We start from the raw sequence: 26432 nt of genomic DNA on the forward strand, positions 1-26432 counted from the left end.
TCACCACTTGAGACAAGAAATGATGGTCTGTAGAGCAGGACAACTTTGCTTTTCATTACAACCTATAATGGACATATGCACTTTACGTCCTTACGGTGACTTTCACCCCCACCTGAACACCACGTAATCACCCTCCTCACCTTTACCTCACCATTACCAATCGAAGTGCCCAGGGCCAGGTCACCGCTTTGTCACATACTTCAAAAGGACTGTGTCAGTCTCAGCTAGAAGTTGCTAAGGCCATTTTCCTACGAATCCTCTGGTGGCGTGGCCAGGCTTACCCCAGGCACCCCCAGTCACTGAGGAAACAACTGGCACAGCAGGGTTAGAGGAGAACAGACGAGCCAAAACGTGCTCTGGTGATCACAGCCAATACAGTGGTGATCAGAACAAGTCAATACAAATGCACCGCATCTGTAAGGCTCCCTTTCCCCTCTAGTTTTGAAACCCAGGATGAAATCAGAACGATCGCTTGCTGTCCTTTTCTTTCTTGCAACATCACGTAAAATGTTGGAACTTCTCCTTGCCTAACTTCTATCCGGTAAATTAAGTTGCAACCCTATTCCTCCCAGCTTTCTTTTTAGTTCAGGCGTTTATCCCTAAATAATTGCATGAAACAAATCTTGCTTTGAAGTTTGATTACCAAAAAAAGTATTAAATAACTGAAATGTTGGTTTATCTCAGATAACACAAGGCATACATTGTACTAATCAGAGAACAGAAACAGCAGAATTACTTTGTGAGTTCCAACACCAACATATTTATAAATACAGCTTTCCTTTCAACAAATACTTTGCCATATTTGCTCAAAAGGCACAATTTCCGGATTTCTACTAACAAATTCATAAAAAGCAGGCGTTACGGCTATAGCAGTGGACTTTGCCATTGCAAATACTCTGCAACGTGTGCACGTCGCCCTGCATAATTACAACGCACCAGGTCGCTCCCTGCACAGAGGTTTTTAAATGCAAAAGCCAAGGCAGAACCGCTGCCAGTACAGAAAGATAATCCTATCAACTTCGACCTGGGGACGTTGCAGGTTGTGTCTCGACACTGACGCACGTGGCACACTGGACACCACTGAGCTCTCAACCAGCCTGGCCTGGGGAAACTGGGTAGCAGCCCTTTCCCTTTATATTCTGTCTTATTTGTATATGCTGCTTCCTACGTGCCATAGTGCTGGGCATGTAAGTGTGAAAGTGCACCAGAAGCTGCTAAACTTCTGCACTTCAGAAAGAGCGAGAAAGGAAAAACCTTAAGAAAATGCAAAACTACACTTCAACCCGGATTTCGGCACCAATCAGATCAACAACCCCTACCTCTTCCCCAGCATGGCTTTTAAACATTCAAAGCACAAACTCCCCGTGTGCTGCCTGAAAAGCCCCGGCATAAAGTTTATCCTTTAATTTGAGGCTTTGTCATTCGACCGGGGGGAGGTAATCAGGACAAGGCTCTGGACCATGCTGCTCAAAACATGACAACAGACACACCAAAAATCCAAGCTGGCTGCAAGAAGCAATTAAAGTAGTGTTTACTATTCCATGACAGTTAACATGTTGGACTGACCTTTCATTTACTGTTTAGTACTGAACATTAAGCTGCAAAATTACTCATGCTTTGCATTTAGCACTGGCATCAAAACTAACAGCATTAGATAGCTATTCCCACAGCGAGACACGCGTTCCCTCTGCCCAGCTGCGCCCGTGCTTTTATAAGCACTGTGTTTGATATGTAACATCACTTCCACAGGTTATATTCATCCGTTACCATCAGGAATTACTGGTAACACCGCTCCAAAATGTAAAAAGCATACGCAAAATGTCCAGGGTGACGCAGCTGGTAAAATCATGCCCCTTCCTCACATGCTGAGAGAGATAAAAAGGGAAGGCTGGTGTATGCCCACCGGTCCCCGTGGCAGCTCCCAGCCAGATGGCAGAAGTACAGAAGCTACACAGGAAAAGTTTCTTTGTTTACTCTCCTTCTAGCTGCTTCCAGCAACCGCGTTACAAAGGGAGGCACAGGATGCGTTTCACGAAAGCCTGGCAGCCCGGCAGGTGGAACATTCTCTCAGAAACAGACAACTTTCCATTCAACACCCTGAGGCTGAACTTGGGCAGGAAGGACCTGGAGTTTCCATTCCCCAGGGCAATGCTCTCATGGAGAGGCTACAGCTGAAAGGCAGAGGTAAACTCTCCAGCGAAGCAGCTTTGCCAGAGTGCTTTGGACTGAACTTAGTGCTACGAGCAGGTAAAATGGTTATTCCTGTCCTTGGCTGTAATTTGCCTGGTCAGACACTCGGCATGCCCAGAACTCTGCATTTTGACAGCAGCGTTAGGGTTTTTGGGTCACAGGTTGCCCCATCCAACACAAACACTTTTCCCTTTCACTCCTGCACTCTTCCCAACCTTCACTGGCGGTGCTGTCCTGGCTGTGGGGCTTCTGCGGGCGCTGCACCTCCAGTACTGACGAGCCTCTCCCCGCCTCTGCCTGGAGGCTTTTTCACTACACGTTTCCAAACCTTTGTTACATCTTTTTTGAGACAGGGTGATGGGCACTGAGAATGGACAGCCTGTGAATAGCAGAGTAACATTCAGACCAGGCCATTAATAAATACAAATACCATATTATGGGATTCCCTGCCATTCATGTTATTTTCATATTCCTAGGGGCTATTTATATCTAAATCTCTATTTTCTATATTGCACCTCCAGTTATCTGACTTATTTTCCCCCAGCTCAAATATTCCCATTGCAGATTCAAGAGGGCAAATTTTCCAAGGCTGCTCAGCATGCCAATTATGATAGAATCACTGCCTTTTTGATCTTGCCTGCTTCTTCTTTAGTATTTCTAAACAGGTGTTTTGTGCAACCAATATGCCAGCTCAATGGTCAAAATTATTACGAGATTGCTGATAGAGGCAACTCATTGTATTTTAAAAATCTAATTTCTTAAAGAAAGAAGAAACCTATCAAGCAAGGTTGTAACTGTATTTAATGTACATTTTGCTTTTAACAGCAATTTGCCAGTTTAAACAACATAGACCTTACAATGCTTAATTAGTTAAGAGGTTATAGTGCTTATAAAGTTGTATCTAAAATATAACTTATTCATTCTCTATTGAACAACATTTTTAAGACAGTCTAATGTTATAATTACACGCTATACAGTAGCAGCATGTTCACACCACTACAGTTAAGGCTGTGTCAGCATTCTCATCATAAACCTTTTTCAGGATTTGAACACATCAGCCATAAAATTACAATGCAGTTTGAAAAAAAATATGACATCCAAGATGTGAATCTTGCATCAACTTCAGACAAATAAGAATAAAAAAATAATAAAACACATATAATAAAGGACTCCACCCAAATTTATTTTGGATGATTGCTGCCTTTGCACAACACGCTCAAAATTTCCAAAATGAAATTTAAAACAAGTTAGTGGACAGCACAGTCTAGTTGGGTTTAGATGAATCCGAGTGCGAAGTGTTGTAAAGTGTGTGCCACAGATGCACAATAACCACTTCTCACATACTGCACATTTTAACATACACAAGGCTTCTTCTGTGTAAATATTTAGACTGGCAGGTAAAAGCAGTTCTACCACCAAGTGAATAATAATAACTACTCATCTTGAATTGCGTACACGTATTGGTCATGATGAAAGTAAAGTGTTTACCAAGTCAGCACACTGGCTACTGAGGTACCATGTTATTCCCTACAGTTAGGATAAGAAATATCTGAATTTTTATGCCATTCACACCCTGATAATTCCAGGAGGACTCATCATGCTGCCCACCAAGCTGAAGCCATTTGTTTAAGTGAAGAAGGCGGATGAGGCCAAATACTGCACGGAAAGGGACCCAGCAGCTGCTTCAGTGAAATGCCAGCGCCTGCCTAAGGAAACTCACCCTTAGTTCATGCTCTAACAGTTTCTTGGTTTTATTAATAAAATGCTTGTTATTGCCATATGGTTTGATTAAAAGAAAATCTCTAGTCAGGGATCTACTTAAACATCATCTACCTCTGCTGAAAGCAAAGTGCATCTGTAAGTGCTTTCCTGAAACATTACCCAATGAAGTGTACTGCAGGTGTTGAATTGTCATGGAACCATGATAAGCTGATGAAACTTCGTGGAGCTGCAGAACCAAGCTCTTTATACATCATTTGCTTATTTATTATTTTTACACTTTTCCATTCAAGAAATTTTCCTTTTGTGACCACCTCTTTTGTTACAAAGCTTTTGGAAGCACTCCACTGCATACTTTTCAGACTTAAGAGTTAAGCATCTAAGATTGAGAAAGAATTGCCTATTTCAAGCTTTGTGTACAATGCATACACACATTTATTAATAAAAACTTGTCTAAACATCTAGTTGTTCTTTGGACCAACTCCAGCCTCCCTAGGTGACTGTAACATGTCTTATAAACCCTTCATGGAAGATTTAAAAAAATAGTACTTCAAGACAAAAGAGGAAAACGAATACATTAAAACATCATTAACATCGAGACAGAAGGGAGAAAAAGCAGAGACATCCCATGACAAATTCACTGCTGACACAGGTTAGCAGTGTCCTCTTGAAGTCTGCTTTCTGCCTTCTTGCACAAGTTCTTTTATGTCATGGTCTTAAAAGGAAGCTGCAAAGCCAAGAGGAAATTCCATGTATGTCCCCAAATATGGGTCACACACTAAAACCCTTCTTCTTAAGGAGGGAAGAGATCAGCACACAGCCTATTTCAGCTCTGACCTGTCAGACTTTCTGTGCACAGGCACCTGTGAAATAGGGGTAACAGTATTTCTCTACCTCAGAGATATGAGAATAAATGCATTTATGGCTGCCTGGACTGTAGTCGCAGGCATAAGGGCTATCTCCGTACCTAAAATACAGCCTTGCCTCCTCCTGCTGATCCCTGCGGACAGAGCAGGTAGTACACAAGAACTATCAAGAGTAACATTGGTAATGGAGGGGTTTATGACACTGTACGGTAGTGGCTGATTTAGTTCAGCAGAATTAAGTTTCACAATAAAAACTCCCTAAGATTTTTTCTTCTTTTTTTATAAGGGATCAACACAAGTCAGCTTAAGAGATTGTACCCCACTACTCAACACAACAGGTAGTTTCAGAATCTGTCCATATCTGATGATGGTCCACACAAATTCATATACAAACACGTATACTGGTTGTACCAGGGGAAAAATAGCAAATAATTTACAGCCTCAGTTTCCTTTTCTGTATTCTGTGATACTGGGCACATATCACAGGTAAATGAAGTGATACAGCAATAAGCCATACGATCTATATTAAATTTCCTCACCTGTGATGTAAGAAGAATGATACAGTGTGTTAACAGGCAGAAATCAGTTACTTATTGCATCAAGGCTCACCTGTAATCCATGAATTTCACCAAGATATTATGGGCTATCAACATGGAAAGAGAAGATCTTCATTCCTAAATTCAAATCCCCTGTCTTTCACTGAGCTAGTAAGTATAAACTCCTCAAAACTTTCAAGATAAAGTGAAGCAGAAGTTTCAGCTACAGAAACATAGTGCAAAGGTTCAGTTTGGCACTGCGACATTATGGACAGACAAGAATTTATGGTAAACTCAGTTTAGATTTGGAAAAATTAATCCTATAATTGAACCAATATTGTCAAATGTATTGCATACTATTGTAACTTCACAGTAATCAAAATCAGACATGAAGGTTTCTATAGAAGCAGCAATCACAGATTGCAGTAAAGTATACCACTCAAGGGAAAAAAAATTGCATTTTGGCAATTTCATAGTCAAGTGTTCCTTATGCTCCTCCAACAGTCATTTGTCAGATATTTTCCTGTTTAAAAGGTGCACATTGTTTCTCCTCAGTCCTCGTGAGACTTCTCTGCAATGACTTTGCATTCATACTGAAAAACAGAAGTTGAAAAAATTAAAAATATTAATTTACATTAACTAATAAAAAAGACTGCTATGAAGGGGATTTTTCTACAAAATGGGTGATAAAATAGCTTAGCTTACACTTCACCCAGGTAAGTTTGGTCTCTCTAAGTTCTGTGCACACACTGTTGGCTGCAATTTCTATCTCCCTGAAGCAACAGAAAGAGCAGTTCAGACTTAAGGGATGGCCTGACTTCTCCCCAAACACAGGAGCTCTTATTTAGCTCCTGGCCCTGAAACTACTAGAAGTATGCAAGAGAGTGCAGAGAGCAAAGTCATGGGCTGTGCTCTGAATAACAGTACTAACAGCTCACTAACTAGATCAAAAAGCAATGATTCCTGATTTCTACCTTACTCCATGACCAAATAGCTGGTTGGTATACATGAAGGAAGGAATGACATGTAGATTAAAACGTTTACTCAAAGGCAATCGAGTGGATTTTACTTCCCTCTCCAAACTTACCATTGCCAGCTGCCTGCCAATATTGCCCATAGTTATTCCACCAGCAAAAAATATACATGGCAACCAGGAACGAACATAAAGGAAATCTGGAGATGTGTATCTGGAAAAGAACACACACTTTTGAACTCAATGTTATGCAATACAGAGAGTCCTCCAATCACAGGAGACAAATCCACAAATTTAAATATTAGGACATTTCAGTTCAAGAAGATATATATTATAGAAACATAATTACTGGTAGCAAGTAACAAAAGAGGCTTCTTATTGATTATAATCCCATTTGTTCAACTAAAAAAAGCAGATTACATTGTTGGTAAGGTAGCGATTTTATTGACATAAGCAACTTACAACTAAAAGCCTCACAAACACTTAAAAGCTTTCATGAACAGTCCAATTTATTTTACACTCAAAATTAAGTGCTGGCAGGTTTGGAAATCATGTCAAATTCTACCCTTTCAGTTATTCTGATTTTACGTTATAGATTCAGAAGACTATGATTTAACCTTAAAGGAGGAAAGGAGTACTTACTGATAAACTCCATTGTAGACCAGAAGTTGTGACACCAATGTGGCCAGGAAAGCAATCCCTACTCCAAGACCAAAGCCACTTCGTGATCTATCAAACGTCCACCACAGTCCAATTGACAGGGCTGCCAATGTGAGAGACAACTGGATATTGTTGGCAAAATCCACTTTCTGTGCTGACTGTTAAGGATAAGCTTGGAAATATCATAAACAAGTATAAAGCAGTTTTCTTCATTCTGTTTATCGTCTTTTGGCACAACAGAAAAGAATACCATGAAAAAAAATACAACACTAGCTGTATCAGCTATCATGTCTAAGGAAACAAGCCTTGTAAGTGTTGCCAATCTATTGTGAAACTAAAAACTTCCGACACTTCTTCACATTTTTAGGGTCTTAGCACTGTACGAGAACGAAGAGACCATACACCTACCCGACAACGCAGGCATTTTATACAGACATACAATGCACATGTTACTGTTCAGAGTAAGGACATCTCTTCCTTACCTGGTCCTTTATTACACTAAGCATGAAATCTTAAATCTAGCATTAGACTTCTCTAAATGACAAGGATTTACTGAAAAAAGTTATTTGTCACTTTTACTGAATTGCAGTTTTGTTTAGTTTACATTCAGCTGAGCCTTAAAAATGTTAATGTTTTCTATAAAACAAAAAGTAAACAATATTACTATGAAAGTATTCATGTATCAACACTGAAAATCAGTTTTGTCAACTCTGTGATAAAGGCGTGAAGCCACTCCAGATATCTTTGTAGTGTTTTGCATTCTTCAAGATGTTTTGGAAATACTAGCTCATCCTCACTACTCCTGTCCAAAACAGATTCTTAAAAAGCAGGCTGTCAAGTTTCATAAGCCCAAAAGCAAATTTATGGGATGACAACATAAAAACACTGCCGTATTTTCTCGCAAATACCTGAAGAGAGACCTAGAGGAAATGAGAAAGAAGTTCAGCTAACTGAAATAATTACAGGATAAAAATCAATAGCATCAGAAAAAATGTCAAACAAGACCAAAAACCACACCAAATAGGGTAATGTGCAGAACTGGTAATAAGCTGAAAGAAAGCAGTCTGGAGAGCTGTCAAGGAGGAAATACAGACAGTACATTAATGATGGCCTGGAATACGTGTAACAGCTGTTTGAAAACTGCAAGAAGGTTTGCTGTAAATAATCTGACCCACGCAGACAGAAGCTGTCAATTCTTAAAAGCAGCGAAGTTGCACATGCTTACACAGTCCAGGTCGCTGAGAACCACAGGACCAGACTAAGGCTTCTCTGACAAGGAGAGCAAGGTTTGTGAGGGACAGTGCGAATGACTCTGAACCTTGGCAGCTCCAGCTCATCCGGCCATACTGGATAGGATGGCTGGTGGGAACAAAACCAAACAGCAGCAAAACCCATCTGAGGGCCAAGCCACCTCACAAGAATTCAGCCAGCTCTCGCATCTTTCACTGAACTTGCCCTCTTTTCCTGGGAACGAGGAGATACAGTAGCAGGCAATCAGAACTTCTTAGCACAGTTTCTGCAAACCGTGTTGGAGCTGACACTGAAGATTACAGTTCCAGACATGATCAACTTACTTTCTAATTAGTTTACAAGAACCCAACTTTCACAGAGACACCCTGGTTTTACCTGACAGAGGAGGCACTAGACATGACTACACAAAACCACCAAGACTCACAGTGCTGCCGGTAAGGTGCGTCAGTCCACACAGAAAACACCCTGTCACCCAGCACGTCCCCAGCTGCTTCAGAGGGAAGGGACGCCAGCTTTGAGCACACCTGTGCAAGCATGTATCCGACTAGCTACACAATTAGGACCAGTATAACGTACTGCAATACGCTGACCGACTTCTAATTGCTCCGACTGAATGACCACAGGAAGTTACTACTCATTCAGCATCAGGGCATCATTTGTATAATGAGGTAACAATGCTTACTCACTTTGTGTAGTCCTGGGTATTGCTTGGTCCTGAGTTTTCCCCACTCTTTGCAAAGTGTACATGCTTTAGTGATGACCTCAAGCCTGGGCTTCAGCCTCTTACTATGGTGTTAGAAGCACATCAACCCTTGGAATGTATTAAAGCACTTTTCTGTCACACCTACCCACATGAAATATTTCCCCACACTTACTTTAATTATTCAAAGAAAATAAAAACTAAGTAAGACAAAGCCCAGTATCGAGACATTTCTAATGAAAAGATTTTTCAGAACAAAAAAGATGTGAGATTTATCAGCTCCAATACTGCTATGGAAGTTTAACACCAACATACAATCTGCATTTCCCTTGCAAAAATGCTGCACGTTACGTCTTTAACAGCAATTCACCATGACTGACTATGTAAGCTTTGTTTTAGTGGAAACCCACTTGTTATCACCAGTTTCATTAGAATATAGGATACAGCGCTGGCATGATTTATTCCCACAAAGACTGCTACACACCGCATTACACTGGACCATTCTCTCTTAAATTTATGTGGCTCTCCCAGATGTCTGTCCATGCATGGGTACAATAACCCAATCACAGCTGTGGAGACAGGAAAGAAAAAAGGCCCAGAAGTTACAGCACTGGCAATATTTAACTAAAATAAAGACTATCTAGACTTTGACAATTATTGTCACTTGTAAAACAGATCTTTTAAGGGTAAACAGTACAAAACATACATTGTAAAAGAAGAGGAATGTCAAACAATTTCATTATTTAAAAAAGCCCTGTAAAACTTCAGCCGCATCTTCAATCACTGCAGCAGGGACCTGGCAGACGTAGCAAAACAGAAACAATTTGAACTAGGGGTGGAGGATGAAAGAGCTCTGCACCCCACCGAAATCTGCAGTCTCACACTGTAGTTCAAAAAGAGCAGTAATAGCTTACAGGCTGGCATTTTGAAAATCCTGTATATCAAACAGACATGGTTAAATAACTGCAAAACAAACACACCACAGTAAGGGCAGAGCGTGGTTTATAACATCAGTATTTTGCCTCTTCTTTTGTGGTTGTTACAAGCCCTTTTTGTTTGGATACTATTTTTCTCTTCTTCAATGCTACTATAAAGGCTCACACAGAAGAGGGAAAGCCAAGAGCCTACAGTAGCTGTTGAATACAGAAAGCAAACAAGACTTTCAACCCCAGGGAACTACTATGTTCTTTGAACATTTCTTCATAAATGTGTTCTCTACTGCAACTGCAGCTAAAAAGGCTGTTACCAACACAGCTGAGGAATAACACTGGTGCTTAATATTAAACTGGTGCTGTTAAACAGGAGGGGGCAGAGCCTGCGTCATGGGTACGGACTCCAGTGCCCTCAGTCTGGCATGCTGTTGGAGATATGTAACAGCAAATGCTCTTTATTTTGCTAGAGAGGAAACCGATCTCCAGGATTCGGGAAAATAAATCACCAGTAAAGCTGGAGAGGAAAAAAAACTCCCTGAGCAATTTTCTTGCCAAAGGCATTGGGCCAAACTGATGACTAATAACAGTAATGGATGAAAGGACTTCTGTGAAAGCAGCCTCAATCACCACTGATTATAAATATGCAAAATACCATTATTTTGTTGATAATAATAAAGCATACTGCAGATAAATGTTGATGTCAATTCCAGGAAGGCTGTGCAAGTATGAATGGTAAGAAAATGGGTGAATTATCAGCATTTACCGCAGAGGTTCCCTGTATGTATGCTAGCAGAGAGAATAAGGAAAGAAAATAGAGAAGAAAAGACTGATAACGAAAAACAAAGAACACCTCAACAGGGGTCACTCTTACTGGGAAAAGCCAATTAAGGCAGTAATATTTTTAAATCAGGTGGCTTAAAATCAAGTAGTGCAAATCCGTAGCAGGTGACTGACTACACTTCACAAGCCGTAACTAGTCTTTCCATCGAAACCACCAATCCATCAGAACCAGAAAAGCCCACGAGTTTCTTCTGAGCTGATGGCAAGATCTAGCCTTCACGACTTCCCCATACACAGCTGCAGTGTTCTCAGACTACCCAAGAGAGCATAAAGTGCAGGCTGATGCAGTTGACAGTGCAAACTTTACAGTGAACACTGCAAGCCCTATGCATTGCTGCTGCAAGTTGGGATTCTGTCATTTCAATCCCCACTACTCCATATATAAAAGATCAAACTTTTACCAGACATGTTCGTTAAGACAATCAGTGTAAAGTATAAAAGAAAGATATGCAAATGCAGGACAGAATCCAATAATTAATCCACAATCTCAGCATGATAACAGAAAGAGGACTAAGACAACTAGCAGATAAAGCAGGTATGTAACTGCCACCATAATACACCAAATGCATTTCCACAGTAGAATAAAACTGATACACTGAGAGAGATATTTGGAGGGTTTCCTTTCAAATCCAGCTCCTCTATGACATCTGGGTGTAGTATTTCAACAAAGTATGAAAAAGAAAGCAATAAGATGACTAGAAAAAAAAAAGACTTAAATATCATTAGCAAAAAAGTGATGCCAACTGAAAAGCTAGTTTATTGACTCATATCAATATCCAGAAATGTGAGCTTCTCAATCTTATTAAAACTGACCTCTAGGAAGATACTGCCTTTACTGTAAAGGTTCGCTAAAGAAGAATCCTCCAGTACTGGCTGCTAAGAATATTCCCTTAGTAAAGCGTAAAACTGACCCATGAGATCAGTGATCTTCAGAGCCAAGTAGAAAGCCGAATTCCATCAGGCTTGTAACATGGAATACGCCTTGATACTTGAAGATGAAAGAAGAGGAAAAAGGGTTATTTCTTACTACCTGCAGTAGACATCTCACTTAAACTCTCTCCCAAATCACACGCAAAAGCCTCAACTCCCTATGTGGTCACGGGAGAAATGGAGCATATTCACATCATCGGACTTGATATACGAATCTAACCAAGGCGCTCTGTTCTGCAATGCGCCTCTACCACTGCAAACTGCATGCCTGGCCTCAACTCCCCGACACACAGTCATGTCTTCCAGCTTCACGAACTACAGCAATACCTTGAACTGGAAGGAGGAACAAATAGAAATCTGGGCCAAAGAAGGGAGCATTAGTCAGGGTGGTTTGCTGCGCTCAAAACAATGTACTGCATGCTGCACCATCTGGCACTTCCAGGGTATTTTCAAGGCTGCCCGTAGAGCACACTCCTGTAATCCAGCCTCAAGGGTACAAGTAACACCACCTTCTAAAGTCTGTTAAACTTGTACTCTAACCCAGCAGAGAAAGCAAAGGTTATGCTCTGCTAACAATATTACAGTATAACAAGTTAGCAGAACAATTTCTGGACTCATGCATGCATATTTGTGTATATATGGGGAGATCAGAAGGATCAAAAACGGCAGTGATGCTGAAAGAGAATTTTTTAGCTTCTACACCTTTCATAAAGCTTTTTGTAACTGTATAACTACCTATCCACCCTTTCATCTCCACACCAGGCATACATACATGACTGAACTTACCTGATGCTGTGCCACAGCAAGGTGGTACCCACCAGGCTGAGGAGAAGATGCTTGTGATCACATCAGGAGGGAAGAGAGTAACGTTTCTCTGGATCTGAAGCAAGTTTAATACTAATGCAAGAAATACGCCAATAAAAAACAGCACTATACCACGAATTACCAAATTCATGCCACGACTGGTTACAGATGAAATGTATGGGCCACACTTTTTTGGTAAGGTTGGCATTGCATCATTTTCTGCCATGACTTCTTATATTCTCAGAGACATCCAACAGGCTGACTGAGAAGGATTCACTTGCAATCAGTATTTTGACTCTCCTCAATTAGGAGATACCCAAATCCTGAAAAATAAAAAAAAGGGTGAAAAATGCAGCTATAAGAAACATTAAACATATTTCTCTTAAGTAAATTGGGAGATTGGGTTAAAAAATATGGCTATTACATTTTTCTGAGTTTTCTGAGGAGGCAATTAGTCATTTGAGAGTAGAACCAACTACAGCTGCAAAAATGCCTTACAGAGAAAACAGGTTTTACAAACAGCTTTGGCTACTAGGAGACAGAGGAGGAAGAAACACATGGGATGGGACAGCTAGGAATGTGAAACCACAGAGAAGAGGTGACGAAACAAAACCCATATCAGATGGTAGAAAGGCTTGCTTTGTAGGAACAATAAATTGGTTTTCTCCCCTCCTTTAAGCAACAACTGGAGATTATGTAATTCAGAAGCAAGTAAACGCAGCCGTGAGTTTCAAGTCAGTCACAGAGATTCACAGATCTCTCTTCCTGAAGGGACGCCAGAAAACATTTCTCAATTGGAAAGTGAAATCTGAGGAATATTTTTCAGGATGAAGGCAGAATTTCAGCAATCCCCAGCGCATCCATTTTCGTAATCCCAGATAAGAGCAAACAACTCAGCAAACCAGAGAAGTAATTTCAATACAGAGAAATATTTACCAAAGTAACACACTTTTGGTGAAAACTGCCACACGTTATTACAAACTGTAATCAGGCACCAAAGAACCTGAGAGGGAAGGGAAAACAGAGATGCCCTGCCCGTGCACTGGGTAGCGTCCTACATGAGTAACTCTGCCAGCACTACAGGAATGGCAGCGTTCCCTTCCCAATCTCTCTTTTTAAAAAAACCTGTCCATCAAGAGACTTGTTATACATGGATTCAGTGCCACATTCATGTATAACAACGATTTTGATCGACAGCTTAGCCACCTGGAACTCAAGAAAAAAAGCCCTGACATTGTTTTTAAATTTGAAACTGCCAACTGGTGGCAGATTTTGTTAACTCTTACTTATGGCCATGCAGGCACAAAGGGAACCAAACCAGCTTGCCTGTCGCCCTTCCAACCTGGCTTCAGCAGATCCAGAGGAAGCTCTCTGAAGACGCAGCAGCAGTGCAGAGGACGCGGCATTCACTTTTGCTGACTGAAAGCCAAAAGGGAAGTTAAATATATCCAGTCTAGTTAAGACACTACAGGTAACGCCTCAGAAGATGCGATGCCACACTGTAGCATCTTCCAGCACTCAGAAAAAGTTCCAAGAGGCAAAACAAAACAAAACAAAACAAAACTTCGTAAGTTCCTGCTAGCAGTTCAGGGAGGAGCAGAGTCCTCCTAAGAATACAGGATCTCTTCTACATGGCCGGTTCTCTGCATTACATGTAATCATGAACACATCTTGCAGGGGGAAAGAGGGCAACCACAGTGCCTGGCTTCTTAGTCAGCGTCCTGACTCACGCTGAACACTGAGCTGTCTGCATCAAGACTGGCACTGCAACACACTTCCCTCAAGCAAAAAGGAGGTGCTCCAGATTTTTTATTTTCCCTCCTCCAGATTGCATGGCAGTGGAGCTTGGATAATACATTTAGCCTCCAGGAAAGAAAGCACGGAGTCACAAGCATATCACAATTTCAGCTGAGAGTCTCCCCTGTCCCTGGGGACTTTGCCTACCAGGTGATGACAGGAATTCCCAGAATTTACAGGAGACTTTTCAATACACAGCATTGGAGACTGTAGGTCCCAATTACAAACTCTGCAGGAATACCGTACCTAACGGGGGCTTTTAAACTGTTACATCCCTTTTTAGCTTTAGCTTTCCTAGAACAAGCTAAACTTGATGCTCCACTCACTTCACCATTCCAACAGCTCTTGGCATTTCCTGACGTCCACACATCCCTTCTGGTTTTTTTAACATGCGACCAGAGCTGAGGCATACAATCTGAGGTTCAGCTCTCACAGCCTTGCACAAGAAAGTTCGCGCTTTTGTGTCTCTCTTTAAATGTGGATCACAATTTCTTTTTTCAGTGTTATAAAATAGTTGCTCACATCCTGTGATCCATTACTACATCCAAGTCTCTCTTCTTTCCTGTAACTGAACTCTTTGCTGTTTGGTACCAGCCCCAAACCTTGCATGCTGAATTTCAGCCCGTTAGTATTACTTACTCTGACACTCAACATCACTCCATTTCTCCTATAGGATACCTCAGTCCTCTTTGGCCCAGCTTTGGGTCATCACCAAACATCATTACTGCATCCTATTTTGTGCACCAAGGTCATCAACTAAAATACTGAGCGAGGTCAGCCCAAGTCCCTGTCTTTGATTAAATCTATTAATAATTTCCTCGCAGCCATTATTTCACTGTTTTATAGTGCCTCTTGGTAGGTATCTCCCTGTAACAAGACTCTGCTTCTTGTAATTCTTCAAATACAATAATCTCCTACTTAATTAAGAATCATCAACTGTCCACATGGCAATACTGACGTAAACACCAATCAGATCTTACTTTTTTCCCTAGAAATGCTGATGATCAGATAAAAGTCCAATTTTATTCTGGCATAAATCAGTTTCAGAATACAAAACCTGCCTTTACCTGATTTCCATTTATTTAATACATCATTCATGAAATATACGATATTTAATCATGAAGGCTTATCAAAATGTAACAGGACTTTGCTATGCAAGGAAATCACTTACTGTTTTTACACAATCACTACAGCTGCAAGTCATTCGAGGCACCTCACTACAAGGCAAACAGCCTGAGCACAAGTGCACTTTGGGTGGGTACGCGTCAGTGAGCGCAACAAGTAATGCAAGGTCCCAAATTAGCATGATGCAGTACTTTCCACCCTGGTTTCCTCACTCTACGTATACTGGTCTCAGTTTCCAAATTTTCACCACTTGTTGGCTCTCAGACATCCTGACATGCTACAAACACAGCAACGAGGGAATGGAGCAAGGTGACCAACGCTCACGGAAAGATTCTTCAGTGCCTCGGACAGCCTGAGTTCACGACGCTCAGGCACTGCAAAGGTATTTACTATCGTCACCTTTCATGATAATGAAAATTAAGATCTCTAAAGACAACACCACCTCCTTCTTCTGGACTGGGAAGCTAGCATGCCCGCAGACAGAAGGGACAATGTCTCTCTCCTTTTAAGCCCTGTGTTTTACTGAGGGTTTCCACTCAGATGGGAACAGTTCACATATTGAACCAACACTACTTCTGAGCCTTCGCCTCTTGGGAATGCATATTCAAAACTGTAACACCACACTGAAAGCTACAGGCTTGGCACTGCCACAAAGTCTCAGCTGCTCTTCCCCTCCTCGGTGGCACACGGCTTCAACCCAAGCTTTTTAACATACCATGTGAGAGCATTATATACGATTCGCAAGGCAACCACACGATGTCTGGCATTGCGCAAAAAGTTAACAAGTAAATTATCACCCTAGACGTTTTCAAAACACTTAGTCACTTAACTGTCTTCTAATTAGAAGATCCATCCTGCAAGCGCTCCCCAGTGCTCTTCATGCTCACAAAGAGCCTTCTGCTGCGTGTGATTCACAACTTCTGACACGATACAGACACATTAGGAACAACGTAGTGTAGCGGGGGCCAAGAAAGAGAAAATTTATTTAAGCAACTTCACGCAGGAGAAGGCAAAAATGGTGAAATGACAAGAAACGATCTGTCTTCTGCAAGGCATCGCCAAAAGCAAACAACCCCACTTCTCCAGGCACCAGGCGAGGTGGCTCTCGCGGTCGGTCTGCTCCGGATCCCCCCAGTCTGAGGAGTGCCATCCGCCTGGGCATCAAGCCGGTTGCTTCAGACCACCGTTAGCACCTCCTGCCCAGGCCGGGCCCGTTCAGCAACGCCCGCCCGGGGAACCCCCGCGGAGGGGCCGCAGGCCCGGCCGCAAGGCCCAGCCCGCAATCGGCCGTCCCGGCCCCGCCTGCCCGGGGGGGAGCCTCGGCAGGCGGAAGGTTCAACCGCTGCCGGTGGGTGGGGAACGGCTCCCGCCGTCCTCTCCCCCGCTCACCCGCTGTGCCCGGGCACGGCAGGCAGCCGCCGCGGTCCCCCCACTCCCCGACACGGGCAGCCGGGCCGCCCGCCGCTTGCGCCGCACCCCCGGCAGCCCGGCCGCGGCGGGGCCCGGCACTACCCCCGCCCCGAGGCAGGGCTCCGCCGGCGACATTGCCAGGGGCTCGGCCACCGGCGGGGAGGACGGGGCCGGGGGGCGCCGCCGCCCGCCCGGCTACGGCTCATCCCATCCCATCCCGTCCCGTCCCCCCGCGCCTCGGACAGCTCCCCCGCCCCCCGCCGCAGCCCTCGGACTCACTCGTCCTCCGCCATCTTCTCCCTCCCGCGCCAGTCCCCGCCCCGCGCAGCCTCCGCAGCGCCCCGCCGAGCAGCTGACGGGGGCGGGCCGGGCGCGGAGCGGAGCGGAGCGGGGCCTGGCCGCCGGGCCACGGCTGCGGCCCCCCGGGGCGGCCCTGGCCGCGGGAGCCGGCCGGCAGACCCCACCGCGGCGGTGCGAGTGAGCTCCCAAACGTGCCGGTGTAAAGCAGCGTGCGTGCAGAATAGGTGGAGAAGCACACAGAAACTTCAGTAGGAGTCTGCTTCATCGGTGCAACGCTGCTCTTCCTTTGGAAAGGGGGTTGTTACCAAAATAAAACAAAAAAAGGACACATGCCGTTAGGCTTTTCGTGCTTATGCTTCCAGCCGAGTGGGGTTTAGCCATGCAGGGTTGTGTAACAATATTCCTGTTGTGTGTTTCAGTCACAGAAGCGCGGACGATGACGGACTGGTTCCCCAGCTCGAACTGCCGGCCTGGCCACGGCTCTCCTGAGCACCTGAGTCTGCCTGGGCCCTCCCGGGGCTCTCCCGGAGCTCTCCCGTGGGCCTTCCCGGGGCCGTCCCGGGCCTCTCCCCTGGGCCCTCCCGGGGCTCACGTCTGTCCGTCAGGGCCAACGTGACACAGGAACCCCGTTTTCATCACCGGTCCGGGGCCTCTCGGGGAGAACGTCCAATGTGATGCAGAACACAATTTGCTTTAACCTGTTTTAATGAGCAGCACAGGCATTTATTGTGTATATGTGGGGAGGGGTATGGGAGAATAGTGCTGGTGTGTTCATTATACTGAATATATTCTGTATAACATTATCTTCATTATTCTTTTATTAATGAACTTCTTACGTTCTCATTGCACTGATAATAAATACAATTTATTAAAAATATTCGCACATTGCTTTCCTCCAAGCTTAGTGTTTTATTGCAAAGACTTTGATAGAGGTCTCCATGTTACAGGAACTGCAGTGATTCACTGCAGCTCCTATTACAATTCCCAGAATAATGATTGCATAGGATGGAATTTGTTACTGTGTTTACTGTAGTGGCACCTTTAGTGATAACTGTGGTTTCTTCACGCTGGTATGGTGTGAACAACACTGTCACCAAACGTATAAACTCAGGAGAGTATCTGGGTCTGTAATAGACATAGCAAGAATGGAAAAGGGAGAGATTTACAGCAGCAGAAACCCATTTGTGGTTTAGATGAGCAATAAGTGAATTTTCAAATGATTCAACTTTGGTTTTTGTCACACAAAGTCTTTTTATTCTCAGTAATTCCTACTGAGCTGCTTGTCCTGTCTATGGTTTAGATACTTTGCCGTACTTGAACTCCAAATTTTGGATTGAGAAAGACAAAAGGTTTTTTTAATCAAATAAAATAGCTTTCCCTAATGTCGGATAAACGCCTTTGGCCAGCCACAAAGTGCCCTATCTCTTCATGCCTTAAAGACCAGGACTGCCAGAAAACAGAAACTTTGTGAACGTAAAGAGTGTGCATTAGAGAGGAAAGTGTGGCATAAGTAGATGGAGATTGCAGATGATTGCTGGATCTTTCCTTCTTTAGACGTGTATATATAGTCAGGTAATGATTTGTCTCTATATAAATTTGTATCAGTTATAGTGAGGTCTGCTGCTGTGTTTGGTACTGTAAAATTACAAAAGCTTAATTCCTACAAAAAATAAACTTCATATGAGAAATATTAGCTATATTAGTTAAGGGGTATTAAGGCTAATATGTGGGAAAAGAAATAACCAGTGTTGGTGCTAATCAGTGCAACTCCAAGGATTTTATTGGCATTGCCAATTTACACCAGCCGAAGACTCGGTCCTTACACCCATCTGGTTATCCTAAGAGTACAATGTCCTGTTGCACAAAAATGGGAGGAGCACGAGGGAGAAGCGTACAAAAACATATCTGAATTGGAAATTGCCAAAGTAAATACATCAGCAAATAGTTCTGCAGACAAAGGAGACAGACATATGACCTGTAGAGAAATGTCATTTGCTCTGACTTTGACTGGAATTGCTATGAAACACCATGGCAGAAGCATCCTTTTTGGAAAGCAGTGCAGAGTTGTTTCATTGCACTGGCTGCAGAACAAGGCAATACAGAATATTCTGGATTTAGTTTTGGGACATGAATATTGCTCTGGGTATGATAAATCTGGCAATGAAAAACTCAGCAAAGTTCATACAAAGCAGAGGAGCCTGGAGCAGCCACATACCTATAGAAAAAGAGGAATTGCTGTCATGTCCATAACAGTGGCTTTTTAAAAGTTGTGTTTTGTAAAGGTCTTCCTAGCTGCCCAATACACTGGTTGAATAAGCCAAGGCCAGTCGGCTTAGCTGAAGGTGTGTCCATAGCAGGACAATAAAGGAAGGGTGAGAAGACAACAGATGAAGGGATGGATGGATGGATGGATGGATGAGAAAGAGAGAGAGACATTAAGAGAGTAGGTAGAAAAACCTAACTTGAGTATTTCTCTGGTGATCCATGATAAAATGACCAGGTGTTTCTGGAACTATATCTAACTTGGGAAAAGCCTGTATGTATGACAAGAAAAAGCCTTCTGTAGAAGTCTGGACCTGATTCCTGGTGGGGCTTCCAGAGTTTGTATAGATAAGGACAGCACCAGGCCAAAGTTATTGTTCTTTTCTTAAGCATGCCTTTACTGTGTGAAGTTGAGGGGCAACCACAGAGCGCATTCAATGTAAGAAGACCATCTGAGTAGGAGTCTTGTTCTCAGGGATTAGGCCAAGTTTGCTTTCTGTTAGGTGTGTGAATGGGTGTCAGTAGAGCTCTTCAAGCACAGTCTGCAGATCCTGAATATCTACGGCATCCCTTTAGCAGGAGTTCTGAAGAAGACTGTGAACTGTGCTGAAGGATGGCCAATGACCAGCAGCAGTTTCGCAACAAGGAATGCCTGTCCCTTCCTCATTCCATGTTCCAGACAACTACATCAAGAACTGCTATTATTTGGGGCCTTTAGCTAGTATTGTAAAAAAAAAAATTGTAAATTATAGAATTTTCTTTATCAAAATATTCTTCAGGAATATAAATCTCCTTCAAAACCTTCTTGGAAGTTCTCCATGCATACAGAAGGCTTCTGGAAGGTTTTCAGAAATGAAGCATTATAAAACCGGGCACATTTTCCACAAATGCCTTTTATTTCACCAACTGCGGCTGCTGCCTCATCTCTTTTATTATCTGCAAAAGAAGGCGCAGTAGCCATCCTAGTTAGCACACAGCTGGGTCACAGGCAAAGATCAGCATGGCTGACCAGTCCTGCAGCACGTGGCAGGGCGCTTGTTAGGCACAAAGAGGCAATGTTCAGTGAATGAGGCTGGGGTCTTGGCAAGAGCATAGCGTGCAGTGGATAAGTTCTTTAAAATTAATTTTCCAATAGGGTTGCCATTTTAGAGAGGGCAGGAAAAAGAGACAGTAGAGATGCGCAACCATCGGATCACATGCATTCTTACATATGAAAAGGGCCTGTGCTTATCTCAGGTTAGCAACAGGATACACAATTCTAGGGCTGATATCAAAGGCATTTTTGTTTGTTTATTTAGCCACTTGCAAAAGATGCTGGGTTGTCACCTCCAGAGGCTAAAGTCCTTTATTTATTTACTGAAAGGTGCTGTATGGACAAATGCAGCATGAGTTTCCCTATATCACTCTGCCAGTGTGGCTCAGCCCTGATGTAGTTTCCACACTCATCCAATACTCGCTAAAATAGTCACCTAGGGAGTAAACAGTGCCAACCACAGTCGTGGTTTCTGAGATATGGAGCCCAGCCCAGTCAGAAGTTTACCAAGATAACCTCATTGCATCATGTGCCAAAAAGCCACAAATGTCTGTACTGCTGAAGGATTATGACATTTAAATAAGATACTGAAAATTCAAGGTAATCATCATCATGTTAGACTATATCCAAATATAGGATTTAGAAATTAAAGACTTCCTACCATATTTTTATAGTGCCATCCAACATCTAGATTCAATGGACAGACTAAATAGCTGGGACACTAAGCTTCATCAGGGCATATTTTTTTCAGTGATAAATTCTGGTGGGAAGCAAGGACAGTATGGAGCCTGAAGATACACAGAGAATGTATCTGAATGCATTCCAGTCCTAGGTGTGTGTGCATGTGTCGTAAGTGTGTCACTTGCTAGGAGTCAAGATAAGGTCAGTGCAGTTGAATAAGTATATGCGAAAAGGGCAGGAAGAAAATTCATGTCAAATCAAGATAAAAATAGATGGCTGAGTGGAAGAGAAGAATGGCATAAGACATGCAAATGGAAAAACTGCAGGATCTGAGAAGGAAAGCAGCCTCGCATAGGAAATTAAATATTTTCTGAACTTCACTGAAAATATTTTAAATATATGTGTCATTGAAGATAGAAGAAAGTGGTTTCTCTATTAATATATTTAAGATTTGAAGGTTAACAGCTTCTCTGCCATGAAATTTGGATTCTCTCTCTTTCTTTCTTTCTTTCTTTCTTTCTTTCTCTCTCTCTCTCCTTTTCATTCCATTTGTGGCATCTCAGATTCACAAGGAAGGAAAAGATTCTAACAACTGCGTTCGAAAAGCTCCTACTCAATATCACAAGGCTTGCCATATAGTTATTAGCAAGCAATTGCAATGGCAATTGCATTTGGCAATACCGTTGTCTGAACTTATTTCAACTGGCATTATATTTGTAGAGATACAGACCTTATATTTATGCTTACAAAAAATGTCAACAACTCATTTTAATTTATTTTGAGATAGGGTGATAACCCACCCCTATTTTGCTATTCACTGTACAAATACAGAGTGCGAACCAGTCTGCTCCTGCAGTTTACAGTCTAGAGAGAGCAGCAGATTCCTCTACAGGTGGTAGAGAGAAATAGCACATACGGAGTGATCCTTCTGCTCATTTGATGTATCTATTTTAAGTTTAAAAAAATTGTCTTCTGGAGAAGGCTGTTGCTTTCCTTCACCTATTGCAGATGGAAAAGATGCCAAACTTCGTACACATCTAACTTTTAGGCCTCAGAATAAGGAGATAATGATGTTATTCTGTGTAATTTGTTCAACAGCACAGGCTATCTGGGTCAACATTGGGGAAGGTTGGTGTTGCAACGAGCCTCAGCCATGGCTGTGTCGGAGAGCAATCGCTGCTGGCATTGAGGTTGCTGGGGAGGACACGTTACAGAGCAGTTTGAAAAATGTCTATTTCTCTTAGCCAATGGAAATCTGCAAATTTATAGTGACAATTCAAATACCAGAAGTTCTCATTTCCAACAAATATTTCCATTTTGCAGCATTCAACTTCCTCTCAAATTTGACCTTTCCCTCAGAAAGCACACGGTGTGAGATGCAAAAATAAAGGAACGAAGAGCTCGCCTAGGAACACAATTTTCCATTAAAAGCAGTTTTAATGAAATGTATTCCATCAGCCTCATTTGCTTTTGACAGTCAGTAAGCAATTCAGGTGCATAAACATAGGATTTAGGGTCTACCTTAGAAACACTTGAAGGCATCCAGGACACCTGCGTGGAGCTGGGGATGCGACAGCCGCTTGCAAGACCCTTACCGTCCTGGGGCTGCAGCTGCGGGTGGGGAGGGACACTCTAAGGCATCTGGGATTACGTTGCACACCCTCGCTTAGGCAATTAGGCTCCAAATCTCTACAGGGCTACACGATCTCATACAATCGAACACCCCACTGGATGTTGTTAATGGGCTACCAGAGCCTGATAAAGGGGAGAGGTCAGCAGCATAGTGCTGTCAAGTCTCACCCTATATTCATGACACACTTTTGGCCCCTCCTGGGTGTTTTATACCAAAGCGGCCAGAAATTCCTGCGCTGGCAGCTCCGTGCCATGACCCTGCTGAGCACCAGGTAGATGGATCACACGCTGGCGATGCCAAGTCCTAGAGCAAGAGGCAGGTTGCAAACCAGACACCTGCAGCAAGAACCGGCGCTCTCCTGGGAACCCTCCTGGCACAGGACATCCAGCCGCAGCGAGCTTGGCAAGGGAAAAGCAAAGCCTGGTGTTTGGCAACCTGATTGTGCAAGGAACATGGGGATAAACGGAGCAATAGCTAGCAATCAGCTCCACGTAACTCTCCCTGAAGCTACGAAAAGACAAGAAGGATTAATAATTGTCTGAGTCAACGCTATTTTTTTTATTTTTTTATTTCTTAGTCTCAGAATCAACAGAGGCAACACCGGAAAGCCATGTGCTGGAGAAGAACATAATATAAAGTAATATAAATGGAATTTGTATCGTAGAGTTTTCAGGCCTAAACCACTGAAACCCTTTTCCTCCTTCCTTATTATTTTACTGCTTTGGCTATAATCTCTGTGAAAATATAAAGAATTGTCCCTTTCTGCTATAGCGACCCACTATTTGTTAGGCTGTTCGGGATTTCTGGGCTACTGCTTCAACTTGTCCTTTTCTGATGAAAGCAGGGATTTAGCCGTGTTGTGTAAGATTTGATGTTACAACCAGAACATGAGGTATGAACCTCCTAAACTTATATTTTAATGTGACGGCAAATGGAGCTATTAACAGAATTAGTGCCCTTCTCCATATTTTTTTAAGGTGGAGGGTTTAATGAGGATGATTTAATGGTTTAGTTTACAGGTTTAGTGAACAACTTTAAAAAGGTTTGAAGAGGAAGATTTTTTAAATTCTTGCCTATTTTAGTAGCATTCTTACAGAGAAGTTGAGCCAAAGTACGTAGGACTTCACGTGTACTGAAAAACAGGTACCCGGCTGCGTTGCTGATGTGGGTCACTGAACCACGAGCAGCCTCAACTGGCTCCTGGATGTTGTCGTATCCCTTTACTCCCAGGCTACACATTTTGGACCTGACTTTCTGCTGGCATTGTAAATTTACCCCAGTGAAGAATTTGGCCTTCACATTGCAGAGAGACAAATAAAATCTCAATATTGTGTTTGTGTTATTCCTAGTGGGTTTGTTGTAGTAGTTTTCTTCTTCTTCTTTTTGCTCTAGTGATTCATTTATGAAAAAAGATGATGAGATTCAGGCTTCTGATGGTATTTCCATTACCCAGGAATTGAAGTACTCTGAGCAGGCCAGGACTTGCATAAAGATAAACACACATACCCAAAGTGAACGCAAATACTTTAAATACAGAAAAATATTACAACTTGTGCCCTGCACCGCTTACCCAGCAGACCTTCTGCTGTGGATTTATGGCTGTTGTCATGATACTTTCTTCTCTGGCTTTTCTCGGAAGAAAGCTTTTTCAAGAACTAAATTAATTAAATTCATAAAGAGTGTTAAAATAAAAAAATATTGTCCATACAGATACGCACATATAAACATGCATATACTTACAATTAGCAATCAGTTCTTATAGAGATTTGATCTAAATACAGCAGATTCGATTATCTGATAATTCATTTGGTTTGGGTTTGGATCTCCAGGGTAGATGCTGGACTCCAAATAACATACTTAGTTTGCAAAAGGGCACCAGCGTCTCCGCAATTCACTGTCATTTTCTTGAATGTGCTTCCTGAGAGGCGTATGAAGCTCTTCCATTCCAAGTAAATTCATAGCCACATGTCAGTTGCCAAATATATAACCAAAAATAAGGGAATTTCATGCACCGGTCTTTTTGAAAGTAATCTGCTTATACAATTTCTTGACTCAGCTCAATATTTTCCAGCATTTGTGGTGCAGCAGAATAAAGATCATGTTTTATTCTAGTTAGGAAATTTTAGCTCTAATTAGAGACTTTAGAAGTAGTTTGACGTGCTTGTAACCAGAACACGGGCCAAAATGAGTAATGTTTTGTAATCAGTGAATTTCTGCTGCTTCAGAAAAAGTGATCTTACTTTCATAACCAGCAATGATCTTACATCTTATATCTTCAGATGAAACTTGGTCTCTTGTGGCCATGCTAGAAAAGTGATACATTTTCTATTTGCTCTATAAGCCGAATTTCAGTTGCCCTGGCTTTCTCTTTTGCTGCATAATAAATAAAGATTGTCATTCAAGTTTTATTTTTCCTATTCATAAGTAAGAAATCTCGTTCTTATTTGGTGTGGAGACGCTTCAGATGCTTTACTAACATTTTACTGTCTGCCTCAGTAACAAATACGCTGTCTGTCTGGAAACACTGTGGCTTCCATTAGACCATTCTATTCATTTGACTCAAGTGGACAATAAAACACGCTGAATGACAGCGCATCACTGGTGACTACAGACCTTTAAAGAAAAACCATTCTGCCTCCTGCCTTTTCATCGGTTTTCCTATATCTGAGTGTAAACCCCCCCCATTGTATTTTAATGGAGGTAGCCTTGCTGATGTATTTCTATTAATTTTTAGTGATTAGCCCAGTGTAAAGCCTTGTCAGATAAAACTGATTGCATTAAGTAATTAAGTAAGGGTAAGTACCCTGCTGTTGGGAAATGGCGGTTAAATGTATTTTTGATAAATTATTCTGCAGTACTTGAAAAACATTGGAAAACTGGGTGAGGTCCTTGAAGCAAAAGTGTATAAATGTCCATCTGCTCTGGGCATAGATGGAAGAGACGACTGAGAAAACGTGCTAGACGACGTGCTAGAAACCCCTAGTTTGGGACATGTATTAGGGGTAGGAATTGCTGGAATATCTGACATGGTAACAAAAGACATTTCTTCCACTCAGATTGGAGTTTACCATGTTGCAGAAGTCAGCACCACTTATGTTCCCATTTGGCTTTCACAATGTGTAAGTCTCCTGCGCTGCACATGGATGAGGTGTTATGTACATGTACATTTACATTTGCTTTTTTTTTTAGTCCTCCTAGTCAAGCAGAAGTATAAAAGTGATGTAATCCTTCTCTCTATTAACTAGACATGACACTTCATCATCTTCTGCCTGACATACATCTGGTTTTCTAGAATCCATCAGAGGTCAGTTACCCTGAGGGATCAACTGGAACTTCAGATGCCCTCCAGATACTAGATATCAATATGTGATTTTCAAGGTAACACAGGAAATATTTCTTTCTTTCTGAAATGCAAGCAGGTTTTTTTCCTGTTTATCACATATTTCTTCAGTGTTGAAGGACTATTACAAAGTGTATTGGAAATACTACCTCCCATCTTGAATAATTACATTTCATTCCTTAATTAGAGAGTCAGCAAATGGGTAGAGGCTGTAACTTGGATGCACTGGCCTTCTTTTAAGAAACTGGTTTTTGAAAACTTGGCTACAAGCAATCGGCTAAGAGGGTTTTCATGTGTGCTTTTTTTTTAAATGGAAGACCTAACACACCATCGTTACAGGAACACACAGTGCTCAGCGAACTCATCCCTCACCCTCTAAGTGATGCCCTACCTTGTGTGCAGCCGTGCAGACCCCAGCCTTCACCTCGCGCAGGCAAGGTCCGTGGGACA

The 26432-nt window shown here is 42.4% G+C and overlaps 1 protein-coding gene across 3 annotated transcripts; it reads right to left on the minus strand.

Annotated features, from left to right (window-relative positions):
- Positions 1-2973: 2973 nt before the first annotated feature.
- Positions 2974-17089, minus strand: INSIG2 (insulin induced gene 2). 3 transcript variants are annotated; one of them, XM_075757152.1, is made up of 6 exons: positions 17013-17089; positions 12384-12724; positions 9340-9464; positions 6927-7093; positions 6399-6498; positions 2974-5904 (listed from the first exon to the last, which is right to left on the minus strand). In XM_075757152.1, the coding sequence occupies exons 2-6, from the start codon at positions 12625-12627 to the stop codon at positions 5863-5865; spliced, it is 678 nt and encodes a 225-aa protein (XP_075613267.1). In that variant the 5' UTR covers positions 12628-12724; positions 17013-17089; the 3' UTR covers positions 2974-5862. The 3 variants fall into 3 exon arrangements, with proteins under 3 accessions (XP_075613267.1, XP_075613269.1, XP_075613268.1); XM_075757154.1 differs by lacking the exon at positions 17013-17089 and having other exon boundaries at positions 12544-12718; XM_075757153.1 differs by lacking the exons at positions 12384-12724; positions 17013-17089 and adding an exon at positions 11579-11657.
- Positions 17090-26432: the final 9343 nt, after the last annotated feature.

The sequence above is a fragment of the Balearica regulorum genome, chromosome 6 (assembly GCF_011004875.1).
Source record: "Balearica regulorum gibbericeps isolate bBalReg1 chromosome 6, bBalReg1.pri, whole genome shotgun sequence".
Lineage (NCBI taxonomy): Eukaryota > Metazoa > Chordata > Aves > Gruiformes > Gruidae > Balearica > Balearica regulorum.

Bases quoted from the DNA above. Each gene is read 5' to 3' on its own strand.
- INSIG2 (XM_075757152.1), bottom strand. From the start codon at position 12,627: ATGGCAGAAAATGATGCAATGCCAACCTTACCAAAAAAGTGTGGCCCA. The intron at 9,465-12,383 runs GTAAGTTCAGTC...CTGTCTCCACAG, and splicing joins TTGCTGTGGCACAGCATCAG to CTGTGATTGGGTTATTGTAC. The intron at 7,094-9,339 runs GTATCCTATATT...CAGTCAGCACAG, and splicing joins GAATAAATCATGCCAGCGCT to AAAGTGGATTTTGCCAACAA.